Raw genomic sequence first — 27573 nt, 5'->3', positions numbered from 1 at the left:
TGTTTTATGTTTACGTATTCTCATGTTAAGTTTGAGTAATTAATAGTGGGGAAATAAGGAGTTCAACACTACTTCATTATGTGATGAAAAAGTTCCTGCAAAGGCAAATTTCAAACAGCGTGTCATCACAGAGACCTGATCTAAAAACAGAAATTAAACTCATAATGAAATGAAACTTCTAATGACTCCTTCAAAGTTTTATCCAGAAAGGAACTGGATTTGTTTGGCTTCACTTCTCTTCTGACAGTCGACTAACTTCTCTGAATGAGAAGCGAAAACATGTCAAAGAACCTTAAGCAAGTCCAGTTGTCTGTGTGATGAAGTTATCATGACTTATGACTTCACAGAGCACTTACTAATTCACTTGTAGGCCATGCAAACACAAACAAAAGCTGCTGACTTTCCATTTACTGCATGCATCATTTTTTTAATGCTAAAAATGAACACAATGCTGGTGACTCTTATTTTAGTTGTGATAATCTTCCTGTGATTTAGCTGCAGGTTTATAAGGACACGTTCTTTGTCTGTGAGTAGTTGGCGTTTGTCACAAAAAGCATACACACTGTACACAAAGACATTTCATTTCTTTATTAATTTTGTAAATGTTGAGCTGGTGTACAGAGAATATTGTCAATAGATGTCCTTCTGATTCGATTGGATTAAAAGGCTTTTACATTTATATTTTTAAATTCATGTTTGACTCTCCATAACAATAAAAAAAGCAAACAAAAAAAAAGGTTAAAATACCCACAAGACCCCTATTTATCCCCAGGTCGCAGGCATTACCCAGAACTCAACAGTCTCTTGGTAGCTACAGCTTTATGATGCTAAAAGTACATCCATAACATAACTAGAATCCCAGTTGACAAGTAAGGGTGCATAGCATTCTAAGTAAATATATATATATATTTTTTTTATATATTTCATATATATATAGCCTTTTATGTTAAAAACATTTTCTGTGCATGTGCGCAGTTGCATTCCTTAGTATTGAGTAATATGCTATTGCGTTAATAATGTCTTCAATCCATTCTAAAGGAATATACATGTGTTCTCTAGTTTTTGCAACAGTTAATATTTTTGCATGAACTTGGTGCATGGCATCGTCTCGCTCGTCCCTCAGGGCAGAAGCTGAATTTTCCTCGGGGTTGAAACCACATCTCCCTCTCGCGTGCACTTAGCCGGACTCCTCCTTTAAAACCGCCGCTCAAACCGTCACCACGTGGAAGCCTTAGAACCGGCTCACTCTTATTTTTTGGTAAAAAGGGGGGGGGGGGTGTTAGAAATTAAAGGGGGGTTTGGTTGTGTTGAGGGAAAATGCTTGTCATCTTGAAAGAGTAGCCATCAGAGCCACCAAGCCTTCTCATAATAATCCATCAGAGTCTTTTCATCAGACCCCCCCTCCCCCCCCCCTTTCGCTTCCAACCCTGACATCAGCAGTGGACTTTTTATAAACAGCCTCTGCTTCAAAAATCTACCCAAAGCATACGATAATCATGAGCTCTAAGTGAGCACACGGTATGCTCTAACACACGGGGTAATATAACATCACACTGCTGTGTAATCTCTATTGACATCCTACTGTTAGTAGTTATTAAAAAAATAGAATAAAATAGAAATCATATATCTGGTGTAGGTAGGGATACTTCTCTCTGGAAACGTCTCCTCTCACATGATTTGTAATGAAAGACGACGCTCAACACGGCAGATATTGAGTCGAAGTGAATATCCTAACATCTACTAAAGTACGAGGTCAACACAGATGACGACTTCATAACAAGACTTAAAGAGAATACCAGGAAACGTACATTCATCATCATCTGGCTGCGGAGCCGGACTGAACAAACACTGACTGATGAGCGGTTATTGCAACGTTTTTGTGTGTGTGACTTACATATGAGAAATCATTCAATGTCGTACATGAAGTTTGAAATAAACGCATGTATGCACTTGATGTCATGTGATGGTGATGATGATGATGATGATGATGACGATGATGATGATGATGATGACGATGATGGTGGCACACGCATTGAGGTAAATCAACTTTAAAAAGTAAGTGAATAAGATTTCAGATGTGTGATCTGAGTCCGTTTTCGACGTCATGTCATGTGACGAGCTTGACACGTCTGCATATCCAGGACACACACACACACACACACACACACACACACACACACACACACACAGTTGGATTTCTTCAAGGTGCATATGATTTTAAATTAGATTGAAAAACTACGACTTAACACACCTACATTCCTGGATGAGTAACAGAACCAGACGGGGCACTTTGCAGACGGCGTGGCTGGTTTAAAGTCACACGGAGCTCAGCCCACTCTTACAGCTTCAGACTGTTATTTCACAAAGTGATCAGATGAGGGATTACTAATGTGCTGACATCATTTGGAGTGGAGTCAGGAGTAGCCTTGAAACGTTCTCACACACTCACACAAAGCATCCTTTCCTTGTGTACTTGTAAGCAGTTATTGCTTCTTCTGAGGAACATTTAAAAGACATGAAAACAAAAAACAAAGGACACAAAGCAAAGAGTGAATCTCGCTTCTGGAAGGGGTCGGGCTCACAGTTGCGGGTCAGTATTACAGTTTCTCTTCACAGTGATTGGCGACTGACTTTCTTTGCTACACCTCCTTAAGGGCGTTACCAAGGAGACAAACATCAAACGCTCAACACGTTCCTCGACCCAACGGCGTCACACACACATCTCCTCTCTCCGGCTCGATCCTCCATCTTTCCACCCAATCAAAACCAGCGCTACATTTTGTTACTAGCTACATTCCCCCCCCGCTTCAAGTGACGTCTTCTAGCGGTGGTGAGATGGCGTCGTATAAGTGCACCTCATATGGGGGGGGGGGGGGGGGTCATAAAACTGCACGATGAGGTCAATCAGAAGCTGCTGAAGGTGAGATCCTGCCACCTGCTGGGGGGTGACCAGGACTGCTACATCTACTCTGAGAGGGGCGAGGGGGGGGGGGGGTTGAGAGTGAAGACAGGTGTTTGGATTTTTTTTTTGTTCAGACAGACATCTGATTAACGCCACGCCTGCACGCCGGGGGACGAGAAAAGGCAGAGGAGTGGGGGGATGGTAGAGTAGGTCCTTCTCTCATGTATCTCATGTGTCACCATGAAGGCAAAACTACTCTGAGGGAAGGTCGGGGGAGGCAGGTTCGGTGCAGAAACCCGCCTCCCAAGGCTCAAAAAAACCCCACAGTGCAGTAGACGACCGACAGACAGTAAGTCCTCCCTCGACAGTTCAACATGTCAAACGCAAAAAAATAAAAAAAGTGGAAGCACATGAAAAGCACAAAGAAACAAACGACCTGACGCACAGAGATCGGACGTTTTAAAAAACAGGCAGAGCGACACAACATTTGTATGTTCTTGTACCCACAGAGATCTCAAGATATATAGAATAATAATATATAGGCTCAGACCAAAACGAACCAAAAAAGGAAGAAAAAACAGGGAGGGGAACTCTTATGTACCTGAAACAGCAGCATCAGTGGAATCGCATAGAACAGAAAACAACACACAGTCACGTCGAGCATTTTTAGTGCATACGATATTATGTACAACACCGATATCCTTGGTGATACTTGTAGCTTCACTGGACTTTGACAGGTTTTTAAAACGAGTTTGCGATGCTCTTAGCTGGACGAGTTTGTCGTGGGGAGGAGGAGGAGGAGGAGGAGGAGGAGGAGGAGGGAAACCTGTTGCCTAGAGATGATGTAACTCTCAGTGTTTATGTCTCCTTTTTTTTTTTGACTGATAGACGTCCCCCCGCTTTGTTTAGAAAACAGGGCGTGTGACTGACCACAGCCCCTATTGCATGCCTGTCCCACACAGCAGTGTACCCCCCCATCCCCCCCCTCCACCCCCCCCCCCCCCTCTTATTCCCTCAGTATTTGTAGTTAAAGACAGGCCATGCGGCAGCAGTCACTCATGCTGATACAGATAACAGGAAGCACGTTTTGGTTGCTAGTTTTTTTTTTTTTTGTTTGTGTTTGGTTTTTCTTTTTTATATGAAATCATGCTTCTAGCCTAGTATTAGATGTTTTTTTTTTCCCCCAACGGTTTCTTTAAAAAAAAAAGAAAAAAAAAAGGTAATAAAAACTACAGGTTAATCTGTGTCCTTCTCTTTCCCGGTGCGTGCTGATAAGTCGGCAGAGTCGACCGTGGTTGTCAAGCGGTGTCTCTCGCCCCTTCATTCCTGTCTGTCTGCCTCTTTGTGTGTGTTCTTCTTCCTCCTGACAGCTGCTGCTGGTCATGTGTCCATGTACGATGGATTTGGTGAAGGGGTTGAATCTTGTGGAGAACTCTGCGGAAGAGAAGAGAACAGGAGGATTCAGGACGGAGCACGACTTTCTTTTAAAATCTGACTACAATAAAAAAAAAAAAAACAGGACGAGACAGAGCAGGTGCCATGCAGGCTGCAGTGCGTCAATGCAAATGTTTTTTTTTAGTTAAGTTAGATATTTAGAAACTGTGTTAAACTGAGGTTGGTTTGACTTTTCTGGGCAGTGACCTGAAGTAGGGATGCACCGATGTATCGGCTGATCGGTATCTGAAGATATTGACCCCGTTAACAAACATCGCCCGGTTGGTAAATATTGTCTCCTCCACCAATGTCAGAAGCTGATGTTTATCTGTTCAATACCGGAAATCTAGTATTCCTAACTGCTGATTCAGAGAAGAGGCTTTTTATTGGGCGGAAGATGTCAGCTGATGGACAAACTCCGATTTGTTTTCTGGTCAAACGTGAAAGAAAATGTCGGCAGTGTGGGAGTCTGACATCGTCTCGGAGAAAGATCAGCGACTTGCAGTTTGTAAGACATGTTCAAGTGTCGTTTTACGAGTAGGGACGACTAACAATTTAAAGATATAAAATCTCAGGGCGCTGATGGCCTAGCGGTCAGGTAGCGCCCCCGGAGGCTATAGTCTAACCCACATCTCCTTTCCCGCTTGTCATTCCCCTCTCTCTCTCTGATTTCCTACTCTATCCACTGTCCTATCAAAATAAAGGCAAAGGCTCAAAAACAGATCTTAAAAAACAAATCCAACATCAAATGTCATCGCTCATTTCAAAAACAGACGTGAAGAATTACAACAACAAAAAACCAGCAGCTGAATTGATCGTGTAAACATTGGTATCAGTATCGGCCCTGATTGTGACAATCGGTGCATCTCTAATCCGGTCATCTTTTATTTAATCTCTGCTGCGCTCTGAGAAGTAACCAGTTAGTCCTGCAGAAGCGTTTAAGCAAAAAACGGTTGGCAGAAGTGGTTTAACGTTCAGTAGGGAGTCGCATGAAAAATCAGTAATCTCAGGAATGTTGTGGCCTTTGAGTTAGAAAGGGCAAGTCTCACACACACACACACACACACACACACACACACACACAGCTTTGACCTTGAGAGCTGTCACATTACAGGATCGTTTTCAGCTGCTTGTTTTGCTGAGTGCACTTTGTGCCAACCCTTTTCCAGCGTGTCAAAACATGCACCAAGAAATAAAGTGGCGTGCTGCGGCCAGAACGGTCATCAGTATTTACACTAAACTTTGAGCAGGGAAACATTCATTTAATATGTTGTAAAGATATTTTTTTAACATTCAGGGTTGTCATGATGCCAAAATGTTAAACTTTGATTTGATACAAGACAAAAATCAGCAACAACAAGGCACCTGATATATTTTATTTTTAAGTTTTTTTAATTACCAAAAAGTGCAGGCAGACTCTTGCACAATGTCTAAATGTTTCCAACATATACAACAGTGCTCTCTTTCTTTTTTCTGGCTTTTGCTTTTAATTAAAATTACGACTAAAGATCTGAAGTTATTTTACAGCTTTGGTACTTTTTGACAACAGAAGATTGTTTTCTTGTTAATCATGAGGTATCAAACATTTTTACAATCTTAATGCAAACGAGGATTTAATTTGAACAATTGAACTTTGCCCTATATAATATAAAATATAACTCTGCAGAGTTTGCATGAACAGCATTTTCTTTAAGTGCAATCGTCCTGAAGTTCAGGTTTTTAAAATTAGTTAAAAAAGAATAAAAAAGATGCACTTTCCAAACTTATGGCGTACAAATAAACAAACATTAAAGGCTTTATATGTCATTTAAAAACATAAATATAATAGAAATCAAGTATATCCTCTGAAAATAACTCTGTGAGTCATGACTGTCTACAATGGGTGTAACACCCGAGTCCCACTGTCTGTGATGTTTTCAGAGTTTTCAGAGTCCTATCTTCACTTTGTTTACATCGCCCGGACGGCCGGCTGACTCCTCCCCTCATGTATAAAAGTTGTTTAATTGAGGGACTAGAGAAAAGAAGAATAACATACTGTACTCACTGCTTAACTGTGTTTCTAGATCACGCTCATTTCAGGTAAATTTACATGCAGTGTGAAGATACCAGCATAATAAAGATCGCTAGCATTAGCATGCTAACACAACAATGCAGCGCGAGTTGTTTTGGTTTCATGCTGGTGCTCAAGGGCGACATCTGCTGGATCAAAAAAATCACATATAAAGCCTTTAAGGAAGTTTCACCTGAGATCTAAACTGATGTGTTTTTACTCCACAGTGTTACTGCTGAGAGAAAACCTTCATATCTGAAGTTCTTTTCACATCCATCTGATCTCTTCATTGATTTTGTGATCACAAGTCGACCTGAAGTGTCACTTTGCTGTGCCAGCATCACATTACAAGTCATTAGTAGTGAATTAAAGGTACATTCAGATGCATTTAATCCAGAGAGACTGGATTAAATGGTCTAGCCCACAGGTCAGATGAGGCACTGTGGGTCAGTCCCGTACCTGCGGGGTCTGCCTCATTGCTTAACTCTCCGCAGACTGGCACATTTCACTATCTGAGCACCTTTCTTCACATCCACAGAATCGGGCTACATCAGGGAGGGGAGGGAGGGTTGGCAGCAGACGAGGTGTGAGGGTCGAGAAGAGGTGGGATGACAGGAGCGGGACAACGGGTCGGGGGGAACGTTAGTCGTGGAGAAATAAAAGGAGACATGATAGAAGGAATAAAACGATGGAGGAAAATGAAAATGGAACAACAGATGGAAGGACACAGTGCGACGATGGGAAATAGAAAAGTGAGAGACAAATAAATAAGGGGAGAGGAAAGAGGGGGAGAAAAGAAAGAAAGAAATTATGTATAAACAATCAAGCAAGGACAGAAGTGATGGGCGGAAAGACAGTTGAAGATAAGAGGGCATCAGAAACATCTACAGTATTCAGGACTCAGAGCAAATCTGTGTCAAATAAAATTTGCAAACACTTTTTCTGAGTTGAGATGAATGAGATTTGACCACATAAGACAGAAATGTCTGGATGTGGTCAATCCTTAATCCTCTACTTCTTCTTCTTCTTGCAGGTTCATTTATCATAAATTATAAAGTCTGTAAATAATATTTGACTCAGCTCTGATTCAGAGTCTTGCACGTTTGAGTGATACAGCACAGAGTCACAGTTGAAGGACTAAAAACTTTAATGAAGGCAAAAAAAATGACAGAGTGGTGGGGGGGACAAAACGCCACGATAAAGGAGCCACAATTATTTCATTCAGTTATTAATGTGCATTAACAAACACAGGAGGTGGAGGTGAAGCTTAGCCATGACTAAAATGATGAAACCTGAACAAGCAGCAACAGAGCGAAGTGGACTCATCTGTTCCTCTTACATGCAGAAGAGGAACACGAGGAAAGAAGATCTGAGTGTGTGTTTAACTTAAGAGAACATCAGCAGTCAAACCAGTTCAAACCTTAGGCTGCATAAAAAGATGGACGCGACATGACAGCTCCCCAAAAGTGAAGCCAGAACATTTATCAGAAGCTCCGCCTCCTCCATGTTACCAGATGGGACACAGGTCGACCAAAACACACATTTTTCTAACATGTTTTTGTCACTAAACTTTTTTTTTAATTTTTTTTTTAAGATTTATTTTTGGGCTTTTTGTTCCTTTAATTGAGAGACAGGAAGGTGGATAGAGTCGGAAATCAGGGAGAGAGAGAGAGGGGAATGACATGCGGGAAAGGAGCCACAGGCTGGATTCGAACCTGGGCCGCCCGCTTGGAAGACTACAGCCTCCATACATGGGGTGTGCACACCAACCACTGCGCCTCCAGCACCCCTAAAGTTTTTTATTTTTAATTCTAATTTATGTGCTGGTGTTTAGTTTTCTGAGAATTTTTTATTCAGCTTTTAGATTTAAAAAAAGGAGCATAACACCATGATTGACAGCTCTGTTGGCGAATGAGGCTCCTGCAACGCTGTGTGCACCCGATTGTCAAAGTAGAACGGAGAGAGGAAGGTAACGAAAACAAAGAAAAACAAAAGAGTAACTGAACTTTCTATAACAATAAGTGTCTGCTTCAAAAAGACACACAAATCTGTTCTGCTGTGGACTGTACCCACCCGAGGGACCTTTGACCTTTTGGTCTGTTTTGGTTTGGGTGTCTAAACTGTGGCACTCTCTATTGCTCAAGGAATATTTTGGCTTCATTTTTGTTCAACTGGAGGAGTTCAGGATGCATTGTCCATCTTTATATACAGTCTATGAACTATACTCTTACTCTTGGCTTGTGATTTAAGACTCTTTGTAAAACATTTTAAGACTCTGCCTGTCACACTGAGGCTGTGCAGCTTTTAAAACTGTGACAGGATAAGACCTCAACCTCTTTCTACGACATGGATTTAAACAAAACAAACTCTCATCAGATGCAGATCAGCTGTTTCATCTGATCTGATTCAGTCCGTCCCTGCACCCACTGGTAATAACACACAACGCTGACCCACGGTTGCTGACCCACAGAGAGCCGCCTGCAGATCAGAAGCCCACCTTGCTGCTGTCCCGGCCCAGGATGGCGTAGTTTATGAACTGCTCGGCGTCAACCTCCAGGTCGTTGGCCTCCTGCAGAGAACCCTCCACGCTCACCTCCTGAACCCCCTCCTCACCTGAACCCTTCCCTCTGCGCACAACCTTACGCACAATCTATCACAGACGCACACAGGAAGGAGGGTGGGAGAGAGCGATGGATGGAAGCAGAGAGTGGGAATAAGAGTTGGTGAAATATAAAGAAAAAGATATGGATCAAAAGAGACATCGTCTTTTGAATTAAATTAAAATCTATTGATGATTGTGGCACATGCAATGCACTCTTTGAAACGTTGAAATGATTATAATGGTATATAATCATTCTGTTGAGAGATGCTGAGAGTGTTTTGTGACACTTAAGGAAAACAATAAGTGCAGGAATGAAGTTTTAAAAAAAATGTTGAAATGTCTGACCTTTTTTGTGACGATGTTTCCGTGCTCGTCCGTGAATTGTTCCTCGCTTACTTGCTCCCCAGGAAGATCTTCAACCTCATCGCCCTGTGGATAGAAACAACATTTGTTACTTTTTTTAATGAAGGTGATTTAATAAACAACCTGAAACTTAATGGATGCTTCTAAGGTGATTTTAATTTTTTTTTTAAACTTCGCTTTACAATCAGAGACATGTTTATTTATACCTCAAACCAACACAAAAAACTAAATGATAATAAATAAATAAAAAGATAAGATATAAAAAACACAAGTAAAAACAAATACAATACCAAAATAATAAGATAAAAAAAAGAGATTTAAATAGTAATAATAATACAACTTGGAGGATGTCAAGTGCTCTGGATTTGACTAAATTGTTATTTAGGGGTTTAGGGGTTGTTTTTGTTATAGTGGTCTATAAATGGCTGCCATATTGAGTAAAACATATTTATCTTTCCTCTCAGGGTAAATTGTATTTTTTCTAACTGCATTACATCGTTAGTCATGTCTTTTAATGTGGGCCTGTTGTGGCTCAGTGGTAGATTTGGTAATATCTCAACTGGAAAGTTGGAGTTCTAGACTCTACTGGGGCCCCAGGGCAAAAGTTCACTGGGGGACCCTCGAACCAGCGTTCATCACAACGATGTCCACAAGTGTCCCGATGGTTACTCCTCATCCTCATCGACAAACTTTGGTTTTCACAGAAATAGAGCAGGCAACACATATCAGAGCAATGTAAGTGAGTGCTGTCAGATTGGGGGCCCCCTTAAGGAGGTTTCCTACTGTCATTGAAAAAATGTGCACATTTTCAGCCTCAGCTTTGGTTTAAAGTTCTTCATCTCTCAGGGGCCCCAAGCAGCGCCTCTGTCAATCCCCATCTCCTGCAGCCTCATGTCCAATGTGACCACAAATTGCACCCAGTGCTTCATCAGGGGCGTCTGAGTGTGTGTGACTGGATGAGTTAATACTGATGGATTCTTTACTCAGCAGCCTCTACCATCAGTGTGTGAGTGTGTGTGACTGGATGAGTTAATACTGATGGACTCTTTACTCAGCAGCCTCTACCATCAGTGTGTGAGTGTGTGTGACTGGATGAGTTAATACTGATGGACTCTTTACTCAGCGGCCTCTACCATCAGTGTGTGAATGTGTATGAATGGATGAGTTAATACTGATGGACTCTTTACACAGCGGCCTCTACCATCAGTGTGTGAATGTGTATGAATGGATGAGTTAATACTGATGGACTCTTTACACAGCGGCCTCTACCATCAGTGTGTGAATGTGTATGAATGGATGAGTTAATACTGATGGACTCTTTACACAGCGGCCTCTACCATCAGTGTGTGAGTGTGTAGGTGTGACTGGATGAGTTAATACTGATGGACTCTTTACACAGCGGCCTCTACCATCAGTGTGTGAGTGTGTAGGTGTGACCTGCAGTGTAAAAACACTTTGAGTATCAGAAGACCAGAAAAGCGCTACACAAGCTCAAGACCGTTCATCATTTGTGTGTGTGGCTGCTCATGTTTGTACTAAACTTTTACAGATTAGAGATCTTATATTTCAGTGATCTTTTCCTGGTTAAAGTCTTTATATGTGATGTTTTGATCCAGCAGATGTCGCCCTTGAGCTCCAGCATGAAACCAAAACAACTCGCGCTGCATTGTTGTGTTAGCATGCTAATGCTAGCGATCTTTATTATGCTCGTATCTTCACACTGCATGTAAATTTACCTGAAATGAGCGTGATCTAGAAACACAGTTAAGCAGTGAGTACAGTATGTTATTCTTCTTTTCTCTAGTCCCTCAATTAAACAACTTTTATACATGAGGGGAGGAGTCAGCCGGCCGTCCCGGCGATGTAAACAAAGTGAAGATAGGACTCTGAAAACTCTGAAAGCATCACAGACAGTGGGACTCGGGTGTTACACCCATTGTAGACAGTCATGACTCACAGAGTTATTTTCAGAGGAGATACTTGATTTATATTATATTTAAGTGTGAAAAATCACATATAAAGACTTTAAGTAAAAATAAAAGTCCTTGAAAGTGCTGGTCTTAAATTTAAGAGTGATGGCTACAAGATATGACTTCCTAAAGACTAAAAAAAGAAACATAAACTCAGGATTCAAATGAATCAGCACCCAGAATATTTTGGACCTTATATGTTAAAATAGCTCGCTGCTGTGTAATTATCATCAACCAATAAAGAAAACACAGGAGCAGATGAACGACAGATGAGGGTGAGGGGTTAGAGGGTGCTTCAGTCAGGATCCATCGAGTTCACTAATGTTTCTTAGCGACTCTTATAATTACGGCTCATGAGATTCAGGACAATGCTGTTTGAAGCCCTCTCATAATTTGCGGTGAGTCCACGCGGCTATTTATAAACTCAAAGAAATTCCTGCAGCTTCAGACGCCAGAACAAACGCCAGTCGAGCCCTCGGTCATAAACCAGTGTTCAGGCTGGCATAGCGAGAGTTACTGTGGGAAGAATATAGAGTTTTAAAAAGATCTGTTGAGTCAATGACATCTATTTACATCAGTTACAGTAGGGGATAAACTTAGTTAATACTTTATTCATTTGATTGTTTCTGTCGTCACCACAGAGTCCTGAAGTAATGCTTCCTGCAGGATTTGACCCACTCTTATCAAGTTAACATAACCTGCAGAATCATCCACTGAACCTCGTTGCTTTATATCACACACTCTGCATCCTGTCACCATTTCCTCCTTTTCTCTCCTGTTGTTGTTGTTGTTGTTCTCCTGCCTGTAAATATTCCCCTGACTCTCCTCCGTCCCCCCTCTCTCTCTCTCTCTTTGTACCTTAAGGATGACTCTGCGGCGGACCACTCTCGTGGTGACGTTCTCCTCCTCGTCGGCCACTCCCTCGACCTCGCCGAGCTCGCGGTCCAGCTGAGCGTGGATGTAGGTGAGCACGGAGCGCACCGAGCCGCTGGCTATGTGGAGGACGTTCTGACAGCTGATGACCAGGAAGGCCAGCAGCACGAAGCTGAAGAGGAGCTCTGTCACAAGGGCCCACATCGCAACTCACAACACACACACGACTTCACCCTGCCTGCCTCCGCCTTCACTGACTCCTGTTTCCCCCTGAGCTGAGAGGAAAGGTGACAGCTGCCGCCTGCCGCCTTCTTTCACTGTTTCAGTCACAGTGCGCTTGTTTCGTCTTTCAGTTCATACCCGTCCTCCATCAGCTGGGGCGGTGGGCCCTTTCCTCAGGGTCTCTATTCGTTCTCCTTCCCGCTGACAGGTCAGGAGTCTTCACTCAATGACATCAAATCTAAGGAAAGACAACCTTGGGAGGCTTCTATTCCCACCTCTCTCTCTCTCTCTCGCTCTCTCTCTCTCTCTGACCATGTGATCTGTGGGCTTTAAATACCTCCTGCTGCTCCGGTGTGACTCTGTATGCAAGATCACAAAGAAACTTTCACCCTGACGTCCTTCAGGTACTTCAACTACGTCTCATTCACAAAGTCTAGACATCACACCTCCACCAAAAACACCAACAGTATTGCAACACAGTGCCTCAAAAAACTGCTCTAACTAAACTGGTGTAATGACTCTTAAAGAACGGAATACAAAAGCCACCCCAAAGAGTTCCTGAAAGCAGCCCTCTATTTCTGCCCTCACACATAATTTAATGAGTGAGATCGTCCTTTACAGTGCGACGTGGTGTTGTGCCAGAAAGTTAACACTTGGGGTGGTGGTGGGGGGGGGATCATGTAACACGAGTGGACAGCGGGAATGTTTGCTATATTTGGCTTGACATGCTGTATGTGCCCATCTTGGGTACTTGACTGTGTGTGTCTGTTTGTTTGTTGTGTTTGTGTGTGTGTGTGTGTAAATAGAGTTGTGTAGAGCTTTTCTAGTCTTCTGACTACTCAAAGTGCTTTTACAGCGCAGGTCACACCTACACATTCACACCCTGATGGTAGAGGCTGCTGAGTGAAGAGACCATCAGAAGGTAATCAACCATTCATACACATGTATACGCAGCACACGAAGCAGCGGGAGCAATTCAGGGTCTTAACACATCGGACATGTGGAGCTGGGGATCGAACCTCCCAAACTTGCAGTTGAGAGACGACCGACTCTACCAACTGAGCCCACTGTGTGTGTGTGTGTGTGTGTGTGTGTGTGTGTGTGTGTGTGTGTGTGTGTGTGTGTGTGTGTGTGTCTGTGTGTGTGGCTGATCAATGGATTAAGTACAGCAGCCTTTCCCAAACTTAAGACTGCCGCAGCCCGCTTTGAAATACAAAATTACTCCCGTTATATAATTTTTTTTATGACTACATCTATAACTTTCAGTTAGGGTCAATTATTGGACATGACAACACGATATTATGGGAAGATAGACACAAAAGTTTACTAAACATTATGTCCATGAAAAGTCATGACACGTCTTACTAATCACTTAACGTGTTGACTCGTGGTGAATCATCATTATTGTGATATTTATTTTATTTTTTTAAATTGGTGGAGGTCTTTTCGCGGCCCACCTGCAGTACCAACATGGCCCACCAGGGGGGCGCGGCCCACACTTTGGGAAGCACTGAAGTAGAGCAAAGGTCTCCGTTGTCTGTTACGACCCTTTGTGTCTTTTTAAAAATAGATACTCATCACCATAAAGACCCTCCAATCAGGTCTTTACATCAACTAGGGTTGTCTCCAGAAACAATTAAACTATAAGCTGGACCGACCTGTGGATTTGATTGGTCCACAGCTGTCTCTCTCTCTCTTTCTCTCACAGCAGCTTTTAGTTGGAAAAACATTTTTTACAACTTAAACATTTTGAAGCCTGTTTTGTGTTTGTCTGTTTATTGTTTTCTGATTTCTCCACTTCTCTTATCATCTGACCCGGAGTACAAATGTTTTGTTCAGCTGTATACCTTGTATGTAGACCAGGGGTGGGCAACTGGCTGGTTGATGGGGGCCACATCAACCCTCAACGTGGCCCTCAGGTCAATTTTTACATATCAATAAATAAAATTGGAAAACATGACAAAATCTGCCATGAAAACCAGAAATATGTCCATAATAATCTTTGATCACTGGTATATGTTGAGTTAAATTTGAAACATAATTGACTGTAATTGTTTTTGTATCCTACAATTTGGCCCTCTGGCAGTGAGAATTAAATGAATGTGGCCACACTTGCCCATCCCTGACGTAGACAATAGAGTTGACATGATTTGAACACTGATGTGTTTTTTTAAAGATCATTTTTGGGGTTTTTCTTTATTTGACAGGACAGAGACAGAGAGACGGGATATGTTAGGACCCGGATTGGGGGGGTAACATGCACCAAACAACATCGATTTTGGAGTCAATCCTGCGATCAGTGTGACGAGGAGTGTAGCCCCCAGTGTGACTCTGTTTGTCTGCTTTATGTCTACTTATCTGATTAACATCATCCTTTCTTTAAATGTTAGGTGCACCAAACTCACCTGTCCCTTCAGGCGCACTTCGTCCCAGGCCCTCAGCTCTGGCACCCGGTGGGGGAACCCCAAACCCTTCTCAAACGGCTGGGTACCTCTGAAGTGCCCCCGTAAGATCTCAGAGTGCCCCATGTCCCTCACAGGCTGAAGCAAGGCCTCCTGGGACATGTGGGACTGGTCTCCGTCCACAGCGTTACACACTGATGACATCATTGTGTCCATGGCCTGCCTGGCTTTGGGCTGATTGCCCACCCAGGCCTGAGTGGGGTCGGTGACAGGGATCCAGCCCGGACCTGTCTGTTCCTGCAGGTAAGAAAGGAAAGAGCCTCCACCACCTCCATTCCCACCGTTACCTGACCTGAAAGCAGAGAGCAGACCCGATGAGGAGGAGGGGGGGTACGAGGACTCCACATGCTCCAATGAACGCAAACGACTTATCCTAACACCTAGCTGTTACTTCCTTTGCAGAACTGTCTGAAAGAATCCAGTTCACCACAGACATGCAGTGAAAATGAAAGGATGTTAGCACAGATTTATTGTTGTCACCTGAGAGGAGATGCAGCACGAGGCCCGACTCACCTGTCTCCGTTTCGATCTGCGACACAGCTCAGACCAGGTGACTCACTCAGCCGAGCATACACCCTTTGCTGTCCTGCAACAAGAGAAAGCCCTTCCACTGAGCCCGTCATTCCTCCTCCTCTTCCTCCTCCTCCAGCTCCGTCTCCACCAGTCGCGCTGGTGAACGCCGAGACCTCCGAACTCGCCTCTGACCCCTGACCATTGTTCAGCCCGTTAAGATTCATCCCAGCGATGGTACCCCCGAGCGAGGCCGGCGTGGCAGTGCTGAGCGAGTCAACGCCCATCTCTGAATCGTCTTCAGGAAGCTCAATGGAGCCGCTCAGCACCCCTCCCCCCGGGCTCGCCGCGCTGGCCTGACTCGCCGGTCGTCCCAGACTTCCATACGGCAGCCCCAGCAGACCTTCTGAGTCGTCGGCGTTGCTGCACTCCAGAGAGGAGTCCTCCACGGGCACCAGGGAGGGGCTGTTGCCAGAGGGCCACACCTGCACGTCAGACATCTCCATGAGGGTGTCTTCCTCTGTGGTGGCGATGGGCGCACAGTCCAGGCTGGAGACTTCCTGCCAGTAAGGCTCAGCGCCGAGCGGGGAGGGCAGGCTGTACTGCATGGAGGCCGGTGAGAGAAGCTCATCCTGCGCGAGCCCATAACCTGGAGCGAGACAGAGAGAGGCACACTGACACCCGGCCCCCCCGCCTCGCTCCCTACCTCACCCCCACAGCACCCGGGAGGGGGCAAGTGCCCCTGCCCAGGAGTGGGGCATCTAGGGGGGGGGGGAGTAGAGGAGGCTGAAGGGACAAATGGGAAAGGAGTGGGGAGGGAGAAAGGGGGAGGGGCCAAGACAATAGAAACTGGAATAAAAGTGCAAGGAGCTTAGGACGAGAGAGCAAGGGCAGCTTTGAGTGGAGGGTTTTTCAAGCTCGATCAGCCAGCGCTGACGGTGAGAGCAGCAGCGGCAGCAGCAACAGACACAGCCAAGACGGACTGAGAGAGACACTGACACTGAGGTTCGGACCCGGCAGTGACTGATGCTGCTCTGCTGGCTGCCACCTGCAGGGAGACGGACAGGAATTACTGCCTCTGCCCACAAACACACACCTGTGCGGCAGAGACACTCACTTTGTCACGCATACACATGCCCTAAACACACTCTCTCACTCTCACACATCACACACACACACACATTCTCAGATATGCATGCATTCAAACCCACTCAGAAACAGGCAGGTTAATATTGTTGTCAGGCTGGATAGCATGCACGCAGGCAATCTCATTCCCTCCTCACACACATTATGCACGCACACACATCAGCTCTCAACACAGCTCCTGGCTTTTGAATTGACACATGTTACATATTTAGTACAATGAATTCAATATAACACAGCTACGTAAACATAGCACCTAAAATAATGCAAACACACTTACAGTAGACTTGATTTTAAAGTCACATGGATGTCGCTTAAAAAAAAAAATTTGATTTTTTAAATTGAAATAATTGTTATCGTTACGAGTAAAACTGCACGTTGTTACGGTGCTGTGGACTCAGGTCACTCCTACAACTGTCTTGAAGCCCTTTGAAAACGATATCCTTCCTTTTTTTTTTTTTTGGTCAAGATAGGCCGAGGATGATCGGGCACAATGTCACAGCTGCAGGATTGTTTTTTTTTATTGAGATAATATCTGCAATCCTAACACATGGAGAAAAATAAATAAAATCTATTTAAAGTCTATGAAGCATGAACCTTGAAGCTGGAAATCTATAGATAAGTCTGTCTGGTATCCGTCTTGGTCATACCAAATGAATAAGTAAAGTTCATGTGAGAATCTTGATGATAGGCGGATAAAGCAAAGTGTGAGTGGTGATCACATTAACCAGGGGATGCAGCGGGTGATGTAGTGTAGGACACACAGGTGTGTAGGTAAGATGAAGTTGTGATTGACCCAGAGAGAGAGAGAGAGCGAGAGAGAGAGAGAGAGAGAGGGAAGGCGACTGTACGTGTACTCTGTAGTGATGAGGAACACTGTGCAGAGCGGAGGGTGTAACTTGATTCAGGGCTGGCAGTGCTGCTGTTCATAATCCTGCTGAGAGTGCAGGAGATATTTGTGACACCAAGCAGCCACAGAGACCTCTTGTCCTACTTTTTCTCTCAGACGCTCCACTGCTGTCTGCAAGTAAACTGAAATAACTAAAGATATACACTTCATATAAAATAGGCTGGGACAACTGAGTATGGACACATCAATATATCTTCATCCAGACTCGTGATACGATTATCGATACATTGCCTCACTGCGTCACTGCTTCATGACTCCACATGGTGGTGCTCATGACATCAATGAAGGTGACGTCAACAGAAATTTAACTGGCCAAAGAAGACGCTGACAGCAGCTAAAATAAGAAGAAGAAAAAGAAGAAGACAGCTGGATAGTATGGGACAGCGGCCAAAAGAAGTTAAAGAATAAAGCGTGATGAAATGTGAAACTGACACTGAATTAAAGTGAATAAATGCATTAATCCTGCATGTTATCTTTTATATTCTTCAGTTAATTACAGTTTGAGATTCATCATTATATGGTCAACTAATGTAATATATAAATTATGGCATGATATATCATGAAACCTTTGTTATTGTTGGTCATCTATCACATTTCTTATCGTATCTACAGATTCACTGGCTTTTACAACCAGCCTCAAGTGGACACCTGAGGAACTACACGGTTTTGCACATTTGCTTTAGCTTCACTTTTGTTACAATTAAGGTTAACATGAAAATATATACTTTATATAAATCCTTATGTCTGCTCATATGATATATTTATACATCCTTTGGCTTCACTTTGAATGCTCAAAGGCAAAATGAAGACTGCTCACTAGAAGCTGCTCCAATTCACAGTTGATGAAATGTATGACCACGTGAGACGTTTCCCTCCCTCGCCCTTCATCGTTTAATTTTTTTGCTGCCTTAATCTGTCTGCTCACTAGAAGAAGAAGAAGAAATGGGGTTGTGATGAAAGTGTATTCACTACAAAATGAAACATGTGCAACTAAAAATGTAAATGATTGAACTTTTTTTTATGACTGTTTGCTTATTGAAAAGTCGACTCTGGAGAGAAAGCACCTGCACACTTCTCCATGTTGAAAAGGTGCGGGCTCAGGTGTGAATTGATAAGTATTTATCTTTGTCTTTCCAAACTTTCTGGATTATCATTTGTAATTAATTTTATAATAAATGAGTTTGTCAGTCCTGGGAAATAGTCGAGTGTGAAATATGAAACACACGTCAGTGATGTTCTGACCCCCTGAAGTGAAAAAACACATGAACACAGACAGACAAAGCATTGAAGCTTATGTAAAAATATATATAAAAGAAATATGGTCACTTTGCCCATATACCTTAACACTGATACACATGTATATGGAAGACACAAAACACATATAAAGACGCTCACACTGATAACACTCACGGTAAACAATAAGCACATAATGGGGGGGTCGAGATCAAACCGACCCCTGTACGACACTCACATATATAGAAACATATATTCCACACAAAGTAATCTGTCAGATGGACACAGTGTACATAGAATCAGTGACATACAAAACAACCACAACATTCATACATGAACGGAGCAAACACAAGTCAAGAGTTCACAAAAAAAAAGACTTCCTGGCCTTTTTTTAAATCCACAGAGACAGATCAGTGGAGGAGCAGAGACAGACTGTAGACTCGTGCTCAGTACGCATGCCATGCAGAGATTAAATATGTGTTGGTCAAGCAGAGTTAGGAGCCGATGCAGTGTTTGAGTCGTCATCTCCCACAAGCCGGTGCAACTCCCCGCCCTGCATCCTGGTGTGTGGATGCAAACGAGGGGTTGTCAGGATACCAGAGTTTAAAACAAAGATTTGATACTCGTATAAATCTATCTGTTTGGATACCTCTGCAACAAAAATAGAAGTTCTAGGCACCAAATAATTATATATAGGTTATATGTTGTTTTTAATTACCAAAATTTGCTGGCAAACTCCTGCACACTGTCTACATTGCACAAATCTGAAATGTTGCCATCGGATTTGTGCAATGTAGACAGTGCTCTCTCTCTTCTGCTCTTGGCAGCTTTTGGTAAAAACACGAGTGAAGGTCGGCAGTTTTTTTAAGCTTCTGTGCTTTTATTATACTCATTAAAAAAACAGAGATGGTATCGCTTAAAATGTGGTATCGAAAAAAAGTTTCAAAGAAATGAAACATTTTGACAACCTTGATGCAAACACCTGAGGAGATGACGGTGAAGTCAGCCTCGTGCACATGCATGCAGACAGGCGGGAGGGCAGGGGGAAGAGAGGATGGGAAGAGAGGGAGAGGACAGCGAGAGAGAAAGAGAGAAAAGAAGGGCAGCCAGAGAGCGGGAGAGGAGTATATAAAAGAGGGTGATGGTTATAGAGACAGAAACAGCGATAGAGAGCGAGGGTCACCTCCCCCCTCCCAGTGGGTGCTGAGTACACAGTCTGTGTGAGGGGAATCGGTCACAGAGCGGACACTTAAAAAAGGTGGGGTTTTCAAGAGCACAAAAAAATAAAGAAAAAATGCACGACCAGTCGCAAAAAAAAAAGAGAAAAAGATAAAGATGTGGGTCTGAGGTCAACATGAGGTCTGCATGAGGTCAGAGTTCGGAGAGGAGTGAGAAGGAGTAAGAGGAGGACGGCGAGGCTGCAGATGACATGTCCAGAGAAACACAGAGAGAGGGACAGATTCACAGGGAATGAAAACAGGGCTCCCAAAAGGACATTCAGTGCACCAAGATTAGCCCTAAAGAGACTCAGACTACTCTCCATGCAACCACAGGCAGAGAAGATTTACACAAAGCTAAAAGAAGAGGTCTTAATCCAACATGAATTGTTTTATTTAACCCTCTGATAATCTGAGAATGTGCCGGAGAAAACCTTTTCTTACCTACGATAAAGGTGCACTAAAACTATCAAACCTGCTCAGTCAAATCCTACAGACAGTTTCTGAAAACAAAAGATAAAAACTGGCAAAGCTAGACAAAGACAGAAAGAGGCTGCGGTAAGGATTCTGTTTTTCTTTGGATTATAAATCTATTTAACACGATTGAATGTTGAAATTAAGAAACGGCCTTCTTTTACGAGGAGGACTGAACCTGACTTTTTAGGGACACTGGTGAAAGAATGTCTTTTCTCCCTCTAAGAGTTAGGTGTGATTATTGATGCCACTCTTGTGAAGTAAATCTGAAGCTACTCCTCGTAGCTAACAGTGAAGCTAACAGTGAAACACAAAGACAGGAAACAGAAGCAGCTAGCTCAGCTCTGTCCAAAGGAAACTATCTTTAAACCTCTTGTGTTTTACGTTTTATAATGTGTAAACAGGGGCGGATTCAGGAGGTGTCTGAATCTGCCCCTGTTTGTGAATATCTTTACAGAGGTTGTAAAAAACAATCAGTCTAAGCGTCAGTTAAGCTAAGCTAATCCTCTGCTTGTAGTAGCTTTCTGTGTGGACATGAGAGTGGTATCAAGCTTCTTTTACTTGTAACGTTTATTTTTTTGATCTGATCATTTGATTCCTCGACTCACTTTTATTGCCTAATAAAAGTCAGGTTTGTTCCTCCACTCGCCCACTCTGCCTTTAGGACTCGTTTCTTTCAGGCTTGAACTTCTTGAACCCGTCACTGTGACACCAACAGAGGATGAAATATCTAGATATTCAAAAAACGCCACCACCTTACGCTGAAAACCAAAGCAGGAACGGCCTTTGGGAGGCAGGTAGCCAGACAGAAAGACAGACAAGACTGATACACAGTTATCAGATTCACTGCAGCTGTGATCTGAATGTCTCCCTTTTTCCCCCCCTTTGGCCCTCATGGTGGTTTCTTTATGCATCGTTACATCTCAGAGTATTGCTCCAGTTTTCACAGACCAGGACCTGACACCTGCAGGACGGACTCTTTGTCTGCTCTGGGTGCAGAGAAGAGTCCAGTAAGAAGGGAGCTCACACCAGTCCAGAGGTGAAAATGGAGTCAATAGGATGTCGAATATGCATGTGTGAAGGAAACCATGAGGAAAAGGAGTAAAAGACTGACATTTGGTAAGGAGGTCAGTAAAGCTAGGCTATACTTACATCGTGATCTATGTGGACTAACATGTATGACAGTGTGTTGTTTCATAGACAAAATATCACAAACTACTTTTATAATCATGAGTAACTGGTCTAACTCCCCGAGCACACAGAACAATACGATAAAATAGTAAATGTTAGGAGATACTTTAGGCCAGGAGCTAAGTCCACCCCTCAGGATGTTTCCAGCTGTTTTTATATTTACTATATTTCCAGTTAGCCTACATTTAGGGCCACCGCTCATGGAGGTTTTTTGTTTTTTCTTTGCTTAGTATGTCCCACTAACTCTTGCTTTATTTAATGTCAATGTTTAAGTACATAAATGAATGTATTAATATGTGTTGCAGTAGTGCTGTAGTGTCTTCTTCTTGTCAGATAATCAACTAAATGATGGTAAAGAAATAAACAGAGAACCAGGCGAACGGGATGTAAATAACAGCCACTCTGACTCGGGGCTGTTTGGCATCAGGGGTCCAAAACCAACGTGTTCTGAGGAGCGACAGCAGCTGTGTTTGGGTTCGGAACTGGAAGGACTTCAGTCCCAGTGCAGACCATGTATGGTGCCAGTTTACTCTTTGAGGTGCCGTTCAGCGAGCCACTGAACATCCAACATGCTAGGTTAGCCCCCTCACTCTGTCTTTCCATTTATTTAAGAATTTCCTTCTGGATTAAATAAACAATCTCATCTTTTCAGTAATTCACTTTAAAAAAAAAATTGTGTGTTTTGTCATGAAACTATAAAATTTGGCATTGAGTATCCTGATCCTGAGTATGAGACTCAAGTGCTTTCTAGCATTACACTCTAGATTATTATCCACAAAATTCTCAAAAGCTGCCACATTTTGTGTCTTAAAGGTCACATAGTATGTAAGATAAACTTCACCATGTTTTTCTAACACTGACATGTATCCCTAGTCTGTCTTCAGACAGGCCGTTTGGAGATTTTCCCTCCATGACATCACAAAGGGCAGTAGCCCCTCCCCCAGGTGGGTGACACTCCCACAGCTAGGTGTTTGTTCTGCCCTCTGAGTCTGCCTTCTCACCGTAAACAATAGGACATGGAGCGAGAAAGACCGAGTACACCCGAACCCTTCCAGAGAGGGGGCGTGGTCAGACACAGCTCATTTACATATTTAAAGGTACAGACACAGAAACAGCCTGTTCTGAGCAGGGCTGAAATAGAGGGGTTCATAGACATGATCAAATACAGGATCAGAGTGGATTTAGAACAAGAAACTTCACACACATGTTTTGAGGAGCTCTGAGATTTATTCAAACTTGTTAAAAAGGAGGAGAATGTGTGACCTTTAAAGTATTTATTTCGTAATCTTTGCCTTTGCATATGATTGTAAGACCTGCCTGTTATTTTTGCTGTTCTATAAATAAAGAATATATTATAATTAAGACGCTGGATGAGTCGGCTTGTTACAGTTTAACAAATACATCAACTCATGATGGCCCAAGATAAAGACTAACTGGAGATAATAGTTAAAAAAAAGGAGCAGAAAACATCTCTATTCACAGCCTACTTTACTTCTCTATGTGGAGTGTTTTGCTACAATGCTATTCATTTAGATTCTTACAAACACTGACGATTTAGTACTACATTGTGTACTCCGCTTTGCTTCACAGTGACTGAATATCACATTGAGGTACTACTGAGGTGGTAGTACAGTAGGAGTGTCCTGAGTCCCTCTGCATGTTGCTGTGGTAAACTCCTGCAAAAGTTTGTGGCCGCTTTCATACACAAGAGCATCACAGAGAATAAAGAATAACAACCTGGGGAAAACAGAGAGAGTTCAGAGGGAAACAAACCTCACTTTGCCGTCACTTTGGGGGGGGGGGCTCTAGGGAACATGGGGGTGTGTTTATTAGAAAGGTGGCTTCAGGATCAAGGCAAAGGGAACAAGGGGAAGAGGGCTGCATGGTGGGATTGTTTTTGGGGGGAGGGGAACTCACCATTGGTCATACCAGGGGAGAGGTGTTCTCTCTCGTTGTGTCGGCGTCTGCTGAGGTCGCGGGACCCTTGTCTCGCGGGCTGAGGCGGCTGGCCCTCCAACATGTTGACGATGTCCATACGGTCGATGCTCTTCAGAGCTGCGTACAAGCTCTCCACTGCGCAGGAGATGGATGAAGATAGAGAGGGTTAAAGTGGGGTGAAAAAGATGAGAGGTTGAAATAACAACAATGCAGCAGCCAGTATGTCCTCCTTCTAACTTTAGATTCTGCTCCTGAATGCTCTGGATTTGTTTGGACCAGAGAAGGCAGGCGCTTTTAAGGTGACCCCCCTAAACGGCTGTTTTGGACGCCCCTCTGTTTGCCAGATATGAGAGCAGTTATCAGGTCAACAGGTGTTGCAGCGATGGAAGCGGTCAAGAGAAGTGGTTCAGATAGAAGTGATTGTACCCGACCTAAAAAGCCTCTGCATGTTTCTAATAAGCTCCACGAGCAGAAACGTGCTCAAACTAGGATCAATATTGGAGATGCTTTTTGAAAAATGGAGAGAGGTTAGAACACAGAAAGGTTTACAGACCCATGCAGAGCTGGATAAACACTGAAGCTTTATGAAGGCCAAGGCTAGTACGTCAACCAAATAATGAGCCTTTCTATGCGGCCCCTCAGTGGCTTTAAGTTCAGGCGTACTATAAATAGGTGGGTATAAATGTGTGGACATGTATTTGAAGAATAATCTTTATTGTATAATAAAGGGTGTGCTCAGCTCTGATGTCTTGTACTCACTCTTGGCCCTCTTGCCCTCGCGGGTGGCCCACAGGTTGAGCAGCGCTGAGCTCTGCTCCAGCAGCGAGTTGGGATTCTCCACTCGGATCTTATTGATGTCGTCCACGCTGAGCTGCAGCTCTCGGGCTAACTCTGTTCACAAACGAGTCAGACAGGACATGTCACTCACACGGGTAAATATTTGTCGAGCTCTGGAAAAGATTTGGGGATGTGGAATCCTTGATGAAGTTAAGTTCCTGTATCTTGGTTTAATGAGAGCGGATGTAATAACGATCAAAAGTCTGGTATCTGTTTAAAATACAGCTCACTTCTTTCTCATTTATTTTTTTTTTTTACAGGGAAGTAGTGTAAACCTGAGCTTCTAAACCTCAGGGAACAGAAGGAAGGAGTTAAAGAAATCTCTGTTCTGTAAAACATGACTTCATCTCATAGACTCAAAGAGGAACCTTTAAGTTTAAAAGTGGAGACACATATTAGTGTTTGTGAAACTTAGCTAAGTGTATTTTACAGAACATGTGACCTTTAATTATTTGAAAATGAGCATGGGAAGCTTTCACCTCAGAAGAAGAGGAATCATAAAACAAAGAGAAAGCTAACGGATGCAAAAACTACAAATGATGTTATTTCAGATAACGTCTGGCCTTAAAGGTTTTGCACACTCCATCGATTTGGTCCTATCCTGTAAAATCTTTTCTTTTGGACTTTGAGGCTATATGAGAGGCTTTCATAATCTATATTTTATTCATTCTTTCTATTCATTCATTTATAGCAGGTGCAATTTGAGCATCTTAGCTGTGGCTAAAATGGGTGTGATGTGAAATAAATAAAACCTTATAATTAAAAGTCAGACAAGAGTCCAAGTAAGCGAGGAAAATATTAGTATCATTTTCAGCTGAGTCATGCTGTCACAGTGTACACAGTCTTATTTTTGAGCTGGAGCTAACAGGAGCTCTACCCACAAGAGGCTGAAAAATCTATCAAACAGCTTCGGTGTTTTGGCAGCAAAACAGCCGTATAATTAGTTAGGTTGGCTGCTGGCCATGTTATAACTTTGTTTAATCAGCGGCGAGCTCGACAAGCTTGTCAGACAAAAGGTAAACATGGTGAGTTTTACAGCACATGTTCGCCTACCGGCCCAGCTCAGTCCCAACTGCTCTGCAATCACAGCCATCTTCAGCTCCGTCCTCTCCATGGCACTCATCGAGGCTGCCAAGAAACAGACCACACAACTGCCAATTTTAACGTCTTGTTCACTCAGTCTGATGTCAAATTGAATTACAAGCAGAAGAATTCGATCATCTTACCCATGGCAGGTTCATTTAGGGCGCTGTATCTTTCTCTTAAAGCCAGCGGAGTCAGAGTTCTTCTCCGGTCTTCACTCCCGATGACCTGCCAATCAAATCAAACAACACTGAAGTCTGTCCTCTTAAATACACTCTGTGCTTCCTGTAAATGTGAACCAGCTCCTTCCTACCTTGATACATGGAGGCATGGTGATGTTGAGGTTGCAGAGCACATGTTGGCTGTCCTCGTACTTTGTGGACTTGCGCAGGAAAGACAGAAATCCGGTGTGCTCTTTACTGCTGTCTCTTACCTTCAACATACAGACACATAGAAAGACACTTTTAATACGATATGAAGAGTAGACACAGAGCTGGTAACATGTAGAAACAGAGAATACAGCGCCACAATATCTGAAAGAGCTCATAGTGCCATATTACCCGTCCACAACATTACACTCTCAGAATGCAGGCCTGCTTATGGTACCTACAAGCCCTGTTCAGACTCCAGTTTCAAGGTGCAATATTTACGCCCCTGTGACTTTACGCCTTCAATCTGAATGTTGCAGAGGCGTAATGGGGGGACGAAGTGATACCACCTCTGTACTGTCTTGGGAGATAGAAACATTACGTACATTAGCGTTACAGTGGTTTCAGCGGCGAGCACAGCACTGTGTGTGTGTGCACGTCTGACTGTGTGTTGTAGGAACTGTCCCTCTCTCCTAAACTGTGTTTGTCAAGCATTTTTCATACAATAATAATGCAGCACAAAGGGCTTCACATACAAACAAATCAATAAAAAAACAACAAGATGCAACAAACAATCCATGTGCAATAAGGTAAAATGTATAAAGATCAGTTATTTTCATTACTTTGTTGTTCCTACTCATTATAGATTATTATAGGCCTCATAGCCTTAACTCTGTATTATCTGTTGTTTTTGTTGTAGCGCTGCTTCTCTCTCTCTTTCCGTTACTCCCGGTGGCACACAGACCTGTCCTCTGCTTCTCTGACTGTCAGCTTTTATCACTCTCTGGGAGAAGATTCAGGGTCACTCAGTCAGGGCTGAACCGCTCCAAACTTTCCTTTGTACCAATGATGACCATTAATATTCTGAATATTAAGGATGTGCCAAACAGCCGTGCAATATGTCAATATGTCAATATGTCACCGCTGCAGGAAGGTGTTTTTATGTATATATGGAATTGATACATGTTTGTTTTTTTATCTCTATTTATGTATTTAATTCTCTTGAAACTGCAGGACAGAGTTAAGGAACAATAAATGACATCTTGTCTTATTTATCCTTTCAAAGCACAACACAGTCAGATGTGCTGTTAAACATGAATCTGGTTCTGCTCGAGGTCTCTGCCTGTTAAAAGGAAGTTAATCCCTTCCAGTGTTGCAAAGTGTTTGCTCACGGACTTCATATAACATTTCTTTTGAATTGGTTAAAGATGGATCGATCAGACAGAACTTGAGGTGGATTTGTCAGAGAAAACCAAATTCTGATACCTTAACAGAGACAGGGAGTCGGTTATCTCTGAAGGCCTGGAAGCTGAAGCAGCGAGGCTGCTGGGTAGCCTTTCTGACCGGCACTAGATTCCCTGAACACTCCAGGTGAAGCGGCATTCCCTCCATCACCTGCAACATGAAACACAGGCATCAAACCTCCATCAGCACTCAGCGGTGTCTCTGTGTTTTATAACGTAGAATTCAACTCTGAACCGACCTCTATGTCTCTGCTGCGAGCCACCTCGGTGAAGTTCTCATGTTGTTCCAGGGTCTTATCCATCTTATCGTCGGTCATGCAGTAGCAGCGCAGGCGGCCCTCGCGCACCTCATTCATCTTCGCAAACACCACAAACTTGGCCATGTAGGGAACGGCCGACAGCTCCCTGTAGAGCAGGTTGGCAAAGGAGACGGCCTCGGCTGTCCGAGGACAGTCTGCGAGCCAGAACCTGAGAGGAGACAAAGACGTGTAATCACAGAAATCTGTCCGTTCTCTGTCTGATGTAAACACCGCTGAGCTACTTGCTG

At 43.3% G+C, this 27573-nt stretch overlaps 2 protein-coding genes across 15 annotated transcripts in view; one reads left to right on the top strand and one right to left on the bottom strand.

Annotated features, from left to right (window-relative positions):
- The window catches only part of osbp2b (oxysterol binding protein 2b), a 337585-nt gene that overhangs the window by 108504 nt on the left and 201508 nt on the right, over positions 1–27573 (top strand). The gene's annotated exons all lie outside the window — the stretch shown is intronic.
- ank1a (ankyrin 1, erythrocytic a) overlaps positions 574–27573 on the bottom strand; it is a 125483-nt gene continuing 98483 nt past the window's right edge. For 6 of the 11 annotated variants that reach the window (XM_061039200.1, XM_061039196.1, XM_061039202.1 and 3 more), the window contains 13 exons: positions 27266–27494; positions 27049–27177; positions 25728–25847; positions 25558–25642; positions 25385–25459; positions 24254–24385; positions 23474–23629; positions 15392–16037; positions 14822–15170; positions 9334–9417; positions 8884–9036; positions 6846–6931; positions 574–4336 (listed from right to left, as the gene is read on the bottom strand). In XM_061039200.1, coding sequence (XP_060895183.1) covers positions 6860–6931; positions 8884–9036; positions 9334–9417; positions 14822–15170; positions 15392–16037; positions 23474–23629; positions 24254–24385; positions 25385–25459; positions 25558–25642; positions 25728–25847; positions 27049–27177; positions 27266–27494 — 2230 coding nt within the window. In that variant the 3' untranslated portion in view covers positions 574–4336; positions 6846–6859. Of the gene's footprint in view, positions 4337–6845; positions 6932–8883; positions 9037–9333; positions 9418–14821; positions 15171–15391; positions 16437–23473; positions 23630–24253; positions 24386–25384; positions 25460–25557; positions 25643–25727; positions 25848–27048; positions 27178–27265; positions 27495–27573 lie in introns of those variants that run through there. The other 5 variants (XM_061039197.1, XM_061039206.1, XM_061039198.1 and 2 more) reach the window with 5 other exon arrangements.

The sequence above is a fragment of the Labrus mixtus genome, chromosome 5 (assembly GCF_963584025.1).
Source record: "Labrus mixtus chromosome 5, fLabMix1.1, whole genome shotgun sequence".
NCBI lineage: Eukaryota > Metazoa > Chordata > Actinopteri > Labriformes > Labridae > Labrus > Labrus mixtus.
This window is presented reverse-complemented; position numbering and strand designations above follow the sequence as displayed.